At 36.5% G+C, this 15,711-nt stretch overlaps 1 protein-coding gene and 1 long non-coding RNA gene across 2 annotated transcripts in view; one reads left to right on the top strand and one right to left on the bottom strand.

Moving 5' to 3' along the window:
* CNTN6 (contactin 6) overlaps window positions 1-15,711 on the bottom strand; it is a 290,271-nt gene that overhangs the window by 230,744 nt on the left and 43,816 nt on the right. Inside the window, 1 exon segment of the mRNA XM_087431359.1 lies at window positions 5,021-5,155. Coding sequence (XP_087287485.1) covers window positions 5,021-5,075 — 55 coding nt within the window. The 5' untranslated portion in view covers window positions 5,076-5,155.
* The window catches only part of LOC147917084 (uncharacterized), a 54,085-nt gene continuing 39,825 nt past the window's right edge, over window positions 1,452-15,711 (top strand). Inside the window, exon 1 of the long non-coding RNA XR_015552254.1 lies at window positions 1,452-1,530. This is a non-coding gene — a long non-coding RNA (uncharacterized LOC147917084). The remainder of the gene's footprint in view (window positions 1,531-15,711) is intronic.

Genomic DNA, 15,711 nt, shown 5'->3' with positions numbered 1-15,711 from the left:
ATCCCCGGCCGCCAGCAGCGGAGCGCGAGCACTTAGCCGCTAAGCCACGGGGCCGGCCCTCACTGACACTGTTCTTAAGGAATGCAGAGCTTCTGTTAGGCCCTGGGTTCAAAATTGTGCTTTCTCTAAGCCTGGATAACTCATATCCTATATAGCATGTGATTTAGCTGATTATCACTTTTACCCCATTAATCAAGTGTTTAATATTTTAAAAAATTGTCAAGTTTTTACAGATCTGAACTTGAATTTTGAAATCTGCCTATAACTTCTCAAATTTACATAAAATTATAGTAAGGTGAAAGATTTAAAGAAATAACACCTGGTACATTCCAAACCTTTTTTCACTACTGAAAAATTTAAGTTAACCACATCAGTAAACCTTGGGTTTCTCACACGTGTAACATTCTAGCATCAATGAAATCTGATCCTACATGGTTTTTCCGTTTCTGCTTTACATCCACTATAGATTCGTTCCAGCCACTTTGTTTAATATTTATTTAAGAATAAAATATTTCGGTATGAAAACTTCTTGTGCATTGTCTAAAAGAAAAAAAATTAGACTCAGAGTTGCAAGTTTTCCTCCATTTACCAATGTGATCTCCAAATTATCCCATTAACGTATATGTTTTCTCCTACCCTAAGACATGTAGATGGTTCAGTACTTTTGGGGCTAAAAATTAACCTTCTGAGACTGTATTAAACCCCTCAATGCTTTCTTTCCTTCCAGGAAAAATTGTGTCTTTTTTTCATTCCTTTATTTGCTCTGTTTCTCATTCCCAGCAGTGAGTAGGCATTTATCCCAAGTGGAGTTCTATTTCTAACTTAACTTCAGCATCTTCAGTAATTTACATCAAAAACGAATTTTCTAACCTGTATTAGACAAGATTCTTTCCATCACAAAAGACAGAATCTTAACTGAAATTAGCCTAAAATAGGAAAAGGACGCCTTATCGGCTAATATTACATGAAGTTCCAAAGTTAGAGTTAAGAATCTGTGCCTTTCTTCTCTTGGATTTTCCTCCCTCTGTGTTAATTTTATTTTGAGGCAGACTCTCCTCTCACAGCGGCCCCGGTACATCCTTACACTAACTTACGAAGAGCACAAAGGGAATGCCTTTCTGTCATTTTATTTTAGGAAAAGCCCAGGGATTTGCTCAGATATAACATATCCTGAACGAAAGTATGGTCAGGCGGGATGGCATATTCCCATTGGCTGGTCTACAAGGTTGTTCCAGTCTCACTCAAACCACAAAGACTGACTGGAAAGAGTGGCTCCCCAATAAAAATCAAATATTCTCAGAGGAAGCAGAAACGGAGTGAGGGTTGACAAAAACAGCAGATGTCCTCTTAGGACATTTCCATGATATATACTCCCTACTATGTTACTCAAATAGCAACTTGTACTTTGTCCATTGCAATTACTGACTGATTTGCTGGTTTCCATTTTAGGCTGTAGGCTGAAGAAGGCAGCGACCACGGCTTTCTCGTCATTGAAGGTCAACATCCAGCTCAGTGGCTGACACATCTAAGGTACTAATACATATCTGTTGAATTGAATGGAATTGCTTTATTTAGTTTGTTTGACAAGTATTAACAGAGCATCTGCTAGGTGATGGAGAAACAGTAGAGAATAAAGCAAATGGAAATCCCTACTCTCATGGAGTTTATATTTAAATAGGGCCTAGTTTGAAACTTTTAAATGTTACTAGAATTCCACTCTAAAGTCCTAGAACAATAACATCATAACACAAAGACAATGGTATAGGGATAGACTGGACCAATTATTCCTCAGGAAATTATATGACTAAATTTTTTCTACTTAATGATGATCCAAATAGGACCAACGACATTGAATCTAATTTATTCATTCCTTCACTCAACAAATATTTACTGAATCCCTACCAAGTGCCAGGAAGATACAGTCCCTGCCCTCCTAGAGCTTAAAGGTTAGTGAGAAAGAAACATAGTGCATTAGTTTCCTACGACTTCTGTCAAAATTACCCCAAGTTGGTGGCTTAAAACAACACACATTTTTTCTCACAGTTCTGGAGCTCAGAAGTCCAAAATGGGTTCCACAAGGTAGAAACCAAGGTGTCTGCAGTGCCACACTCCCTCCAAAGGTGTAGGGGAGAATCAATCTGTTTCCTGGCTTTTTCTAGCTTCTAGAGCCTCATTCCTCTCATTCCTTGGTTCATGGTCCCATCTGCTATATTTAAGGTCAGCAGTACAGCATCTTCAAATCTCTCTTTGCTCTGTCTTCACATTGCCTTCTGCTCTGTGTCACATCCCCTTCTGCTTTCCTCTTATAAAGGCACTGTAATTTCCCACCCAGATATTGCAGGATAATCTAGTCATCTCAAGATCTTTAACTTAATCACATCTGCAAAATCCATTTTGCTATCTAATGTAAAATTCACAGGTTCCGGGTATTAAGACCTAGATATCCTTGAGGGCAATTATTTCTCCTACCACACACATTAATGAAATAATTAAAAAGTATATAATTAGCAATTACATTTCTTAATTAAATCGGCCTTGGTTTTCTTATAATATTTTTAAAATACCGAAATAGAACAATAGAACTTTTAAACACTCATAATTTCAAAAATGTTTCAGAATCATGATATATGCCTGGATGGATTATGATTCATAGTAAAGGCTCAAAGGCCAATGTCTATAGTAAAAGTGTTAGAAAAAGTTGTAAAGTTAATTGAAAAAAAAAAAAGCCAGGAGAAGAGGTTGGAGGCAAAATTTTAAGTTTTAATTTAGAGTCTGGGGACATTTAAAATGTCAACATTTTGCAAAGATTATAACAGTAAAAATAGGAAGGAAAAAGCATACCATTGTGAAAGATTTGCTAGCCCTTCAGAATGAATAAAAAGTAAGTTTTGGGAAAACAAAGAAGATATACATATGCATAGAAATAGCACTTTATCATTAGAAGATCTAATTTTGTAAGCTAACATAATATCTGCAAGTAGGGAAACACACCATGAAATCTCTAAAAAACAAACAGATTTAAAGCAATGCTCTCTTGTGTATATCATTGTCAGCATCCTTACCTCTGGGGCAATGTTTAGCTCAGATTATCTTATTTAAATAGCTATGGCTTAAAAAAAATACAATCTGTTCTTTCACAAGGAAATTGTACACCAAGGACATATGATTATTTTTCCCTTTAGAATAAAGCAAAAGGACATGTTGAATCACATCCAATTTGGGTAAATAAAAGTTAACAGAACAACTGGAGGATTTCTCAGATTTGATATGTGTTCTGAGAATAATAATTTATTTTAATTTAACACAAAAGGTCTTTTAGAGATACTATGCTGATACAATATACATATTTAAAGGGCAAAATATTAATGTTAACTTTTGACAGGAAGCTGAAACTTGAAGGTAGGAATAGAATTCTTATTCACATATGTAAAATTTAGGGGCACCTTGATGACTCTGCTCTTTTTCAAATCTATTACAAAAAAAAGAGACATTATTATTTAGCTCTGTCTCTTAGTTACAGAGAGCTAGAAGTGACACAACTCAAAATAATGTAATAACATTGAATAAATATGACTGTAGCACTTCTAGCCACTAGATTCTGTAGTAGTAAAAATACTTGTATTTATATGCTTTTCTGATTCTAATGGTTGATTTCTGTGTGTTTTAGCATTCTCACAGCTTTTAACATTAGTATAGCTTTGCATTTCTTGGAATTTCTATTAAATATATGTCTGAGACAATTACTGTGTTTCTGGTTTGTAATTTATTATGTTTGTTCCTGTGTTTCTCCCAATATATTACCACTTTATTATGAATATACAAAACTTCACTAGTACCCATCATCACAGTTGGGGGGAATCAGCATGATATGACAGAAGGGCTGCCCTACAATCAGATGACCTAGTCAATGTCCATGCTCTGTGACCACTCACATAGGTAAGCTTGACAATTAAGACTAGAACTCTATGATCTTAACATACTATGGCTGATTATTTACAAAACAGCCAACATTAGTCCTTTTACTATGTCCATGCCCCTTTACAGTGTAACTTCACAGCTCTTCTCGCAAGAGAGGGAGTATATTTGCATACCCCTTGAATCTGGACTGGTTTTGTAACTTGGGATGGTTAAAAGAATCAGCAGAAATGACACTGTGTCAGTTACAAGCCTTGACATCAAGAAATCTTGCAAGCTTTTGATTTCTCTTAGAATCGTGAGCAGGCACAATGTGAAAGAGCCCAGACTCAAAGGGGATGAGAGAACACTTGGATCAGGGTGGAGGCAGCCTGGCTGTCTCAGCTGAGAATGTCCTAGGCTGCGCAGGTCCCAGAAGACCTAGTAGCTGACCGCAGATGTAATGCACCCAGGCAAAACCAGAATAGCTCACTTTAGCCCATTCCAAATTGCCAACCTACAGATTTGTCAACTAAATACTTGGTTATTTGTTATTTTACCGTGATCAGATTTGGGATGGTTTGTTATACAGCAAAAGCTAATTGATACACAGACATTAATATATTTAGGTTGAATGAAAGAATGTACATTGAAATGGAAAGAAAAAATTTCTGAAGTTATTCTAGTTCTGAGGTAACATTCTATATCACTTTTTCTTCCATATCAATACAGCTTTTTTTTCCATACCAAATTCTAAATTTGAGGGAAAATATATATTTCAATTTTAAGTTTTTAAAGACTTCACTATAAAGGACATAAAAAAATAACTATTATTTATTGGTTATTGATGACAAAAATCATTTAATCACATTCTTTTGCTACAAAAATTTTATATTTGACAATTTATAATTGAAATAATCTTAGTTCTATTTAAAAATAGTACTTGATACATTTTTTTAAGGATTAAACTACCTGTTTAGCCATAGAGATTACCTTCAAAATTTTGTTTATCACTTAGTGATTCAAATAACATAAGTAATATGTTTTTGAAAATTGTTTCACCTGTAAAAAAAAATAAAATGCCAATAGATTATCAATCAAAACTCATAATAATAGAACAGTTTACCTGCACAAGTATTTATGAGTGGTAGCAGAATTACCAGTTTCCATAGCAACCTCATTTCCACCTTCTAAGGTCAAAATTTCTCCCATACAATCAGCAGGAAAAAGATGTCTATCTTCCAGTCAGTATCTCCAGATTCTGAAAGAAACAAAATTGTCATGAAACGACAAAGATACAAACATGCATATTCTAAAATGTATGTGAATTGTTGCATATTGATGCAATTTAATATTAAAATATATTATCCAAAATAAAGCAACCTAAAGCTTTACTTTTTACATATATGTATATTTTGCAAAGTTTCCATAATTTCAGTTCATATTTCCATAATTTGAGTTCACAACTCAGATATACATGTCATTTGCTATATAATATGCTATAGTAGTTAATAGGTTGGAATATAGTTTGACTGAATGTATTCCATGTGGATTAAAACTTTCATTAGTATAATTTTAAGTTCAATTGTTTTTGAAATGTTAAAGGGGGTTAAAAACATATTAAACCAACTCCCACCATTCTGTCAGCTTTTATTTTTGATTTTACACCATCAGGAATATGATAAAATATTGCTCTATTTTATATATATTAACAGTGATTTTATACATTTCATGGATTTTCTAAGTGTTTTTATCACTATTGTTGAGAATATATTCATCAGGCAACATTATCTTTCCTAATGTTACTAGAACTAAAATTAATATTGTGCTACAAAATTTCTGCAGGAAATCAATTTCTGGAAGTGTTATCTTTCAAATGTGAGAAATACTTTTCCTATGGGGTTACATCATAATTTTCTCTAATTTATTTTGACATTTAAGCTTTTCAATGATAAATGAAATCAAGATAAAGTGTTTATTTGGCCTTTACTCTGAAAAAGAAATCTAATAAGAGGCTCATAAAACTCATAATCTCAAAAAAGTATACAATAAGCTCAGAATAAACTCACCTAGGACACATTTGATAAAATTATTATATATCAAATGATAGGATCCTTTGGTAACTTTTAACTTAGTGGAAATATATTTTCTGGCAACTTCAAATACCTTTTGGAAGTATGTGGATTTTAAGCGTAAAGCTACTAAATAATGAAATGTTGATCATTTCCAGATATATTTTTAAGTTTTAAAAATCTTTCATTTCTTTCTGTTACTAGTTACTTTAACTTAAACCACAAACATTGACTGTATTCAAGTTTAAGTTTTTATAAATTTTAAGTTAAAAGCTTTCAAATTTAATCAATGAATAAAAATCAATGGGAAAATAAACAATATTCAGGTCAATATGCTATACTGAGGTGACAATGCCCTTTCACAAATTCTCTCATATCTCACATCATCTTTCCATTCCCTTTGATACCACAGATTCTAAGCCATTAACTCCTTACCTTTAAATGAAATCATATTCTATATCCATTCGTTCATTTATAACTTTTTAACAAATATTTACTTATTTATATCCATTCTCTGCAAGACATTAGGTACTTAGGTGTTAGTGGTGAATCTTAAACCCTTCATTCCTATCCTTGAGTTCTTGCCATCTTATAAGTGACACAGATATTTAACAAAACAGCAAAATCACACACACGCACACACGCACACACATGCACACACTGGTACATAGTTATATGTGGTAAATATGATAATGCCTTGAAGAAAAAAGTGAGATCTATGAGATCTATGGGGTGGGGTTCAAGTAGCATTTTTGAGTTGAGGCTTGAAAGATGAGTAACTCTTAGCCAGGCAAAGAGGGAATGTACCTGGGGTGGGGAGTGTAGGACTGTAGGGATTAAGGAACGAGGAATGAGACTAGCAGTCTAAGCAAAAGGGGGAGAGTATGACAAGGTTTGGAGGCATTTTCAGAATTTGCATTTTCAAAGACCTAGAAAAGATCCAGTTTGATATTCAGGACAGTGGCATGAGACAAGGTTGGAGAATGAGAAGGAGGCTCAACTATGCAAGGCTGATAGACCCCGTTAAGAGTATAGATGTTGTACTTTCAAATTATAATTGAGGATTTTAAGCAGGACAGAATCAATTTAATTTACATCTTACAATACAAACATCATTCTGGCTGATGTGGAGAATGGAAGGGATGGAGTAAAAAGTGGAATTACACAGATAAATTAAGAGGTTACTTTTGTAGTCCAAGAAAAGGATGATGGTTTTGACCAGAGTAGCGGCATCTAAGATAAAGAAAATTGGAACTCTAAATAGTCTTCCTTCTTCAAATCTCTTGTCCTTTCTACTCATGTGAATATTACAACCAAAATTATCTTCCTAAAATAATGAATTGGTCCAATTATATCAGTCTTCTAAAACCTTTGATCACTCTCCATTGTATAAACATCTGAAGTCTTTGGAACGGTATACAAGGTCATATACAATGAATTTCTAACTGTCCTTTTCCAACCAGATTACTCAGTAAATACTCCCAGTCTAGTCTCACAGATCTACTCTCTAATCATTTTGCTTATGCATCGTACATTATCATTTGACTTGCATAGAATTCCCCCTTAAAGTCTATATGCCCCTTAAAAAGTCAGGTAATGGTAGCATGACCATACACCCCTATTTTCCCTGGACAGTTTCTGTTTATCCAAATGTCTTGGTACAATTAGTAATAGTACCTCTTTTCCCAAAAAGTCCTAGTTTACAAGATAAATTATATGGTCAACTTATTTGGTGGACATTCATTATTTTTTCCAACGCAGCAGTTCTACCTCCTTCCTGTGATAAAATCTCTGTGACTTTCTTTTGAGGAACCACCTCCCTACACACCCTCAGTCCATGTAATTGGAGTGGGATTGCCTCCACCTCCTAGCTCTAACGATAAGGATGTGACCAGGGCCTTGTCAACCAGGAGTCTATTCCCCTGGCTACAGTGTTTTGTAAAAGGATGGGCATGTGACCTAAGCCAAACCAATGACAATCAAAGCCAGAACCTTTGTCAATATTATAAGGATAATTAAGTTGCTGAGATATAAATCTGTTGACTCAATGTAGTATCATATTTCACAAGTATTGTCTTGACCCAATTTTGAAGACATGGATAAAAACTCTCGATTTCCCTTGGCAGACACTTTGCTAAGTCCCCACCCCAACTACTTCCCTTATCAGGCTCTAACACTCCTGTATTATAATGCACACAAACCCAATTTCCAGAGGCCTCTAGATAACAAACACCCAGGAATGGCCCCTTTTTCCGTGGGCTGCTGGAATTATTCAAAATACCCAATCTCCTGGAAGCCCACAAAACCTAGCTAACCCTACCCCACTTGCCATACATAAACTACTTCATACAGTCCCAGCTTGCTGTTATCCTGTCCCTGGGTAGACTCCCTTGCGTGACCCTTCTCTCATTTGGATCTGTGAGAAACAAGAGTTCTGCTTCATATATCCCAGGTTCATATATCTGAATGTTATTGTGTTGTGTTCTACCATCCAAAGAACCTATAATCATGCCTGATATCATGAAATTATGAAACCCCTGGCCATGTTTAAAACAATCTAGTATTATGAAGAAAAAGACTAAACTGGGAATCTAGAGATGTTGCTTCTACTATTGCCTCTTCCTCTTAACCAGCTAAGTGGCGCTGGCTGATTCATTTACAATTACATTGATTGTCAGTTTCCTCCTATGAAAATGGAAGGATTTGACCTACACGTCACCTTGAGTCACCTTCCAGCTCTAATGTTCTAAGATTGTTTGATTCAACCCAGTGTATAATTTCATAGCGAATATTGCCCTTTACCATCTGATTGCTTATCAACATTCTGTAAAGAGGGGAAAGCCCAGGAGATATTTTATTTGACAATGCTCTGTAAAGATAGCCTAAATAGCTAATGTTTATGCATCAGTTGCCATTTGTAAAAGTTTCATTTGTAAAAGTTTAAATTGCCTGAAGAAGGAGAATACTTTGGCTCAATGAGAGCAATCCAGATAAGAAGAGTCTGGTTATTTACTCACAGCAAAATGGGGTCAAAATATTCAGTAGGTAAAATTTATGCTGGTCACCTACACGCAGAATAGCCACAGGAATTATTTCTAGGTTCCTAGAATCTTAAAGATTGCTTGAGGCAAAATAAAGGATCCAGGGTATAAACTTAACTTAAAAGAACTTCCAGAAGCTCTAAAAAGTTTTAAAAAATGCATCACTAGCACTTTATTTTAGATGAGGTTTATAGGCCTTGCAGTCTCTTAAACGTCATTTTGACTTGGAGAAGTGGATGTCAGTTCACGACTCAACTGCTAAGGTTATTGTTCTATTATTCCTGGACAAACTTTGTTCCCTCTAGACCACGGCTGGGTCCTTTTTCTCTCATGGAATTTCTCAATGCAAAAGTAACAATTTCAAACACTGTAACAAAAGAATATGTGTAGCTCCACAATCCCTTTCTTGCAATTCCAAATTTTTTTTTTTTTTTAAATCTTGTAAGTTGGGTGACAAAATTCATTTGGTGGTAAAACTTGTCCTGAATTAATGTGAGGTTTTTTAGTCCATTTTATCCAACTTAGTATGAATATGTATATGTTTTGCTGCTGAACCAGAAATGCCGGTTGATGACAGAGCTGTTGCTCATTGGAGGTGTTGTCTAAACACATATAAATTTGTACCACATTGCCTTTCTAAAGGCTAAAATAGGAATCAGCAAACTATAGGCTGCCAACCAAATTTGGTCCGCTGTCTGTTTTTGTAAATAAAGTTTCACAGGAACCCAGCACGCCTGTTTATTTACACACTGTCTATGGCTGCTTTTGTGCTACAAAGGCAGAGTTGAATAGCTACACCAGAGACCATATGGCCCTCAAAACTGAAAATATTTACTATCTGGCCCTTTACAGAGTTAGAGCTTCTGGAAGTTCTTTTGCTGATCCCTAGTCTAATACATTCTAAACTCTGAAATACATCTAGCTGTAAAGATTTCAGGTAAAGGATGTGGAACTGTATTTCTCTAACCTCATGTCTACATACTCAGCCAGAATACCACATGTTTAGCAGAAAAAATGGGTCCTTTATTTTGAAGTAGACCTTGGTGGTCTAGTGGTTAAAGCTTGGCACCCTCACCACTACAGCCCAGGTTCATTTCCTGGTCAGGGAACTATGTCACCCATCTGTTGGTCCTCATACCATGGCAGTGGCATGTTGCTGTGACGCTTGAAAGCTGTGCCTCCGATATTTCAAATAGCAGCAGTGTCACCCGTGGTGGACAGGTTTCAGTGGAGCTTCTAGACTATGGCAGACTAGGAAGAAAGACCTGGTCACCGACTTCTGGAAAAATTGACCATAAAAGCCCTATGAATAGCAGCGGAGCATTGTCTGATGTAGCACCAGAAGGTGAAAGAATGGCTCAAAAAGAACAGGCAGAGTTCCGCTCTATTGTACACAGGGTCGCTAGGAGTTGGAATCCACTCGACGGCACTAACAACAAATTTTGAAGTACCTTCAGCTTGTGAGTGTCCTCCCTTAAAATGATCTTTTTGTACCATGTGTTGTCAATCAGCATTTGACCCCAGAAGGCAGATAAGAGAAGAAATCAGAAACAATTCCTGTGACTGTGAGGTCGTACCCAACGCTAATTTTTCTTAGCCCGGACACCACTAACAGCTTCTTTGTTCGGTTTAGAATTTTTCAATTTTTTAAGCAATGGAAAACCATCACTCAATTTCTTCCCTGGCCATAAAACCATTTGTCAGTCTATGAATGTGAAACAATTGCCAGGAAATCAAGAATGATTAGGGAAGTCAAGTATTTGCTAGACTTCAGGCAGTGGGGAATTCTGGGAGGTTGCTGCCATGTTTAACTGTGGTATTCCCAACAGACATAGGAGACAGTGGGAGTTATCAAAAGAGAGATGGTATCTCTATTCTTTATCTTTTACAAAAGAATTTTCCAACTGTTCTTTGCCCTGGGAACTAGGAACGTTTGGCTAAATAAAAATGCAGGGTGGATGTGCATGTGTAGCTCTGTAACAAGCCTTTGAAAGGGGCTCATGTAGGATTCTAGCTGGTACTCATCCAACACAGTTACAATCCACAGAGAATGCCTAAGATGACCTAACATATCACATTGAATGACACAAGGAAAACATGGAAAGTTATTACTGCTCAACTCTCTCAATCTGATGCTCTTTAATATCTCTAGACATAGCTATGTGACATTAATTTGGGTGATGGAGAATTATGTCCATTAAAACATACTGTTTATAGAAATCCTCAGGTCAATTACAAATTATACCTGTTTCTCACTCCTTTTGTACTATCTGAAACGATTTTCTCACTTTGGTAGTAGGAAAAAGACACTAGTACTAAATGGCTTTGGTGATTGCTTTAAACAGAGGGTAATAGAACGGCCAATGGAGGAACATTACTTGAAATATTGGCCAACTTCTCTCTCTAACTGTGTCTTACTTGTGTTGCTTTAGCATGAAAGGAAACTATTGTTGAAATGCATTACTCCTAATGGGCTTTATTCTTCCTCTACTTACAGCAACATTGCTTTGACATTAGAGAATTTCAGAGCAGAGATCAAGATCCATTTTCAGATGGCATGTTCATCATCAGAACAAATGTGCTCAGCACTAATTGCCCTTTTGTTGTTAATTGACCTGTTAATTAACTGCATCAGATAAATTAAAACCCCCAAATCCATTTTCTTCAGGTAGCCCCACTGTTTTACTTCAGTGTGATAAAAGTCCAGGGCCAGACAGAGAAGAAAATGCTTAATAATTTTTACAACAGATTTCCAATCTCAGCATTCATGGAGTTATTTACTATCAAACTAAATCAATAATAAATTAAAAAATGAAATATTTATGATCTGAAAAAATCTGGTTTAGACTGGGAAACCCCAATTGCCATTAAGTCAGGCAAAGTAGCAAGATAAATTGTGCCATCACAGCCTTTGTTTTCAGAATATAATGCTATCACTTATGATAATTGTTATGCCAGCTCTCAAAATAGGCAGTCATAATAGATGATAGATTAGTAGAAAGATATCACACAGCATGTTTAATGCAATCATAGAAGAAGCATTACTTCTTTTCTTAGAGGAGGCATGATTACATGTTAAGTTGTTAGCAGCATGAAATAAATGCAAACATGTTTGCTTTGAAAATAGTTAGAATCATTTCTACAATTTCTTTATCAGAGCTTTACCGAGCTGTAGAACTTAACTCAGTCATCAGTGCAGTCTATATCACGTGACTTTTACTTGAGGCAGTAGAGTCTTGCTGAAAGAGCCTACTGTGAGGAATTTTTTTTCTAACTATTGAAAAATAATACTTTCAATGAATTTCAGAATTGAAAGAAAATTATATGGATAATATAGGTCAGCTCTTTGCTTTCATAGATGAGAAAACTGAGGTTCTATAGGAGGTAAATATTTATCCCAATTCAGTTCATGACCTACAGTGAGACCTGGGACTTGAAGGCAGATCCCTGATAGAGGGTCCTTCCTACTACATGCCCTTCTTGATCTGTGACACTGGACATGTCACCACCGCATAGCTTTAGCCTCTATGAGCCTATATTCTCAACTGTAAAATACAGGTAGTTGTATCTCATTGAGACGCTCTCGGTATTTATATTAATCAGAATAAGAGAACGCAGGGTGGGTGATACTGTAGTTTAGAGGATTTGTAATGTTGACTCTCCACTCCTAAAAAGGTGACGAGAAATACTTGTTGTTCAGGCATGTCAAAGTTTATTAGACTTACTACAGAAAGGGGGAATGCAACTTGATGTAGTCTTAGTACCGTCTCAGAAGGGAAAGTTATGGATGATGTTTATAGGATTTTATGGCCTGAGCTGAGAGATTTAGGTTGTTCTTGTAAAATGAGGAACTGAGTAGGATGGGGCAGAGTTTATGGCATAATAGCTTTAGATTGATAGGCACTGTGAGATAAGACTCATGACATAGGTCTTGATGTTGGTCTTGAAATGAAACTTTTATGCTCTAGAAGCAAATATTTCTGGAAGCAAGTAACTAAATTATTTTTACTTTCGATATCATTTAACACAGGGATAGGAAATTATGCCAGTTTCAGTTCTCAGTAATGAGTTGAATAGTAGAATGGATGGACTACTAACCAACTGCTACAGCGGAAGTTGAGAAAGTTTTTCTATAAGGGACTAGATGGTAAATACTTCCAGTTTTACGGATCATCTGGCCTCTGTTGCCACTGCTGAGCTGGACTGTTGCAGCACAAAAGCAGCCATAGACGAGATGTTAGCAAATGGGAGTGGTTGTTTCCTAATAAAACTTTATTCACAAAACCACTGTCAAGGACAGGGTTTAAACCAAGGCCACAGTTTGCTAACTCCTGGCTAAAGAATCTCATGGAGAGAAGTTTCTAGTACTAAGTTCTCAGCCCAAGCCTATTGAATATTTGATTAACCTCTAGAATGACAGAAAGCTGGGAGGGATAGTGAGTACATCAGATAGCAAAATTCAGAAATATCTGGATTTACTCCATTCTTTTTAGTCCAGATAGTTCTGAATTTTGCTACTGAGATATATCTCATGTATATTCCAAATTAAAAAAAAAAAACTAATCTAAACCAGAATATTTATAGCAAGATCCTTTTAAAACAAGTATGCGTACAAAACATTTTTCTGTTTTGTTTTGGAGGAAGTATAAATAGACTTACCTGGGAGTAGTATTAGAGTAGTAGAGTAAAAAAAATGTTTATGTGCTTAAGAAAAAGTAGTCAGACTGTGGGAAAATTTTCTTTTTTCCTGCTTTGCTATATTTGTCAGATTAAAGGAAAACAAAACAGATCAGTACAGGCCAAAACAGTGCCTAAATCTAATAAGATGGTATAAAATAAGAATATATATTAGGTCTTACACTTAGGTTTAAAAAATTGATCTTTTTATTCAGAATAGGAGTGGGGTGGGGAAAAGTGACTTTACATCAATTCAAGTTAAAAAAAAACAAAAGCTACATGTGGTAATTCTAGGCCAACATGCAATATTTGCTTATCTTTTCACATAGTTGCCAAAAATCTGGTGTAACTGAGGTTGCATTAATAAAAGTATAGTGGCCAAAACAAGGGAGGTGCTATTTCCATCTTAACCTGCACTTGTGTAACCACATAGGGGGATTGTATTCTCTTCCGAATATCACGGTCTAAGAGGAATTTTGAGAAATTGAAAACCTCTCCTGGGGAGCAGGGCGAGGATGATGAAGTGGCTAGGAGCTTATGAGGGTCAGTGGAAAGAAATGAGTCTGTTTAGCCTGGGGAAGAGAGGATTTAGCAGGCAGAGGAGAGCCATCTTCAAATATTTGAAGGGCTGTCTTGTGGAAAAGGGATTAGGCTTATTATTTGTGTCTCAGGAGAGCAGACCAAAGGGTAGACGTTTCAGGGCAGCAATTTTCAGCTTAATATCAGCCCAGAGCGTTTTAACAAGTAGGATTGTTTAGCCAGTGGTTATGTGCACTGGCTTTGAAACCTAGACAGTCTGGGTTTCTATCTCAAAACTACAGATACTTAATGGCTTTTTGACTTGAGAGAAAGTAAAATAGCCTCTCTGAGCATTAGTTTTATAATTACAAGGGAAAAAGTAGTATCTACTGCACGAGGATTATGCGAGGATTCAGTGAGATTGTGGATGCAAAGAGTAGAAGTGAAATGGTTTCTCCACGAGATACCAAGTTCTTTATGACTGGGAGTACATAAAGAGTAGCTAGATGACACTTTTTCTGGCATATTGTAGAGGTCATTTCCACATCAAGTAGAAGGTTAAACTACATGACCTCTTAAGCCCTTCTAAACTTGTAGCTTTTCATTTCTATATAAGAGCAGGAAGCCAGAAATCGTCTGTACCAGAGATCATTAGATGGTGGTCCGAAAGCTAAATTCCCCTAGCAGCGTGCTTAAAAATTGGGAAACCCATATAAAAATGAACATTCTGGCTTCTCTTTAAATATATGAAAATTTGGCATCACTGAATCCACATTTCCACGCTGTAACAACACAACAAAAAGGCATTAACAACAAGCGTTAGGAGTGCTTGCCCTTCAACACCATTTGCCTTAGTCTGGGAGACCCGGATTGTCTAATATCCAGCCCACCTCACTCTTTCATATCACCTGCCTGGTCTCTGAGGGCTACGTATTTGCCATCTCTGCCCTATACAGGCTAGGCGAGATAGCTGAAAGCAGAGTCGTTTCGGACTGTTTGCCAGGATAGAAAAACAGGAGGAGGAAGAGAAAGAATGGGATACCAGGAGGCTGGCTGAAAGAGAAGATAACAAGAATAATAGTAATAATACAATCTTTTGAATACTGACCCAGTACCAGGCTCCATGCCGAGGACTGTATGTGCATTGTCTCATTTAGTCTTCACGGCAGTCCTGTAAGGTGTGTGAGATGATTGCTCTCACTCTATAGGTGAGGGTACTGAGGCTGGGAGGGGTAGGTAACTGGACAAAGGGTGCCCAGCTAATGAGTGGCTGGAAAGCCCCTCATCTGACCAGTCTTGGTTGGAATCCTGAGCCTGTGCTCTCCACCACAAGGGCCAATCTTGCCGACTTTGCAATTCCACCCAAAGCTGGGAGGTTCAGTTCAACTTTCTGAGCATTGAAAAAGAAACATCTCTCCCTATTAGAGTTGCAAATGGAAGATTCCTCCTTCACTGTGAATAACCCGAACTCTTATAAAGCTATATGGCACTGGCAAGGGTTCCCACTG

The sequence above is a fragment of the Ceratotherium simum genome, chromosome 5 (assembly GCF_057802395.1).
Source record: "Ceratotherium simum simum isolate JZ-2026a chromosome 5, ASM5780239v1, whole genome shotgun sequence".
NCBI classification, from domain to species: Eukaryota; Metazoa; Chordata; class Mammalia; order Perissodactyla; family Rhinocerotidae; genus Ceratotherium; species Ceratotherium simum.
Note: the sequence above shows the minus strand (reverse complement) of the source record. Positions and strands in the feature narration are given on the sequence as shown.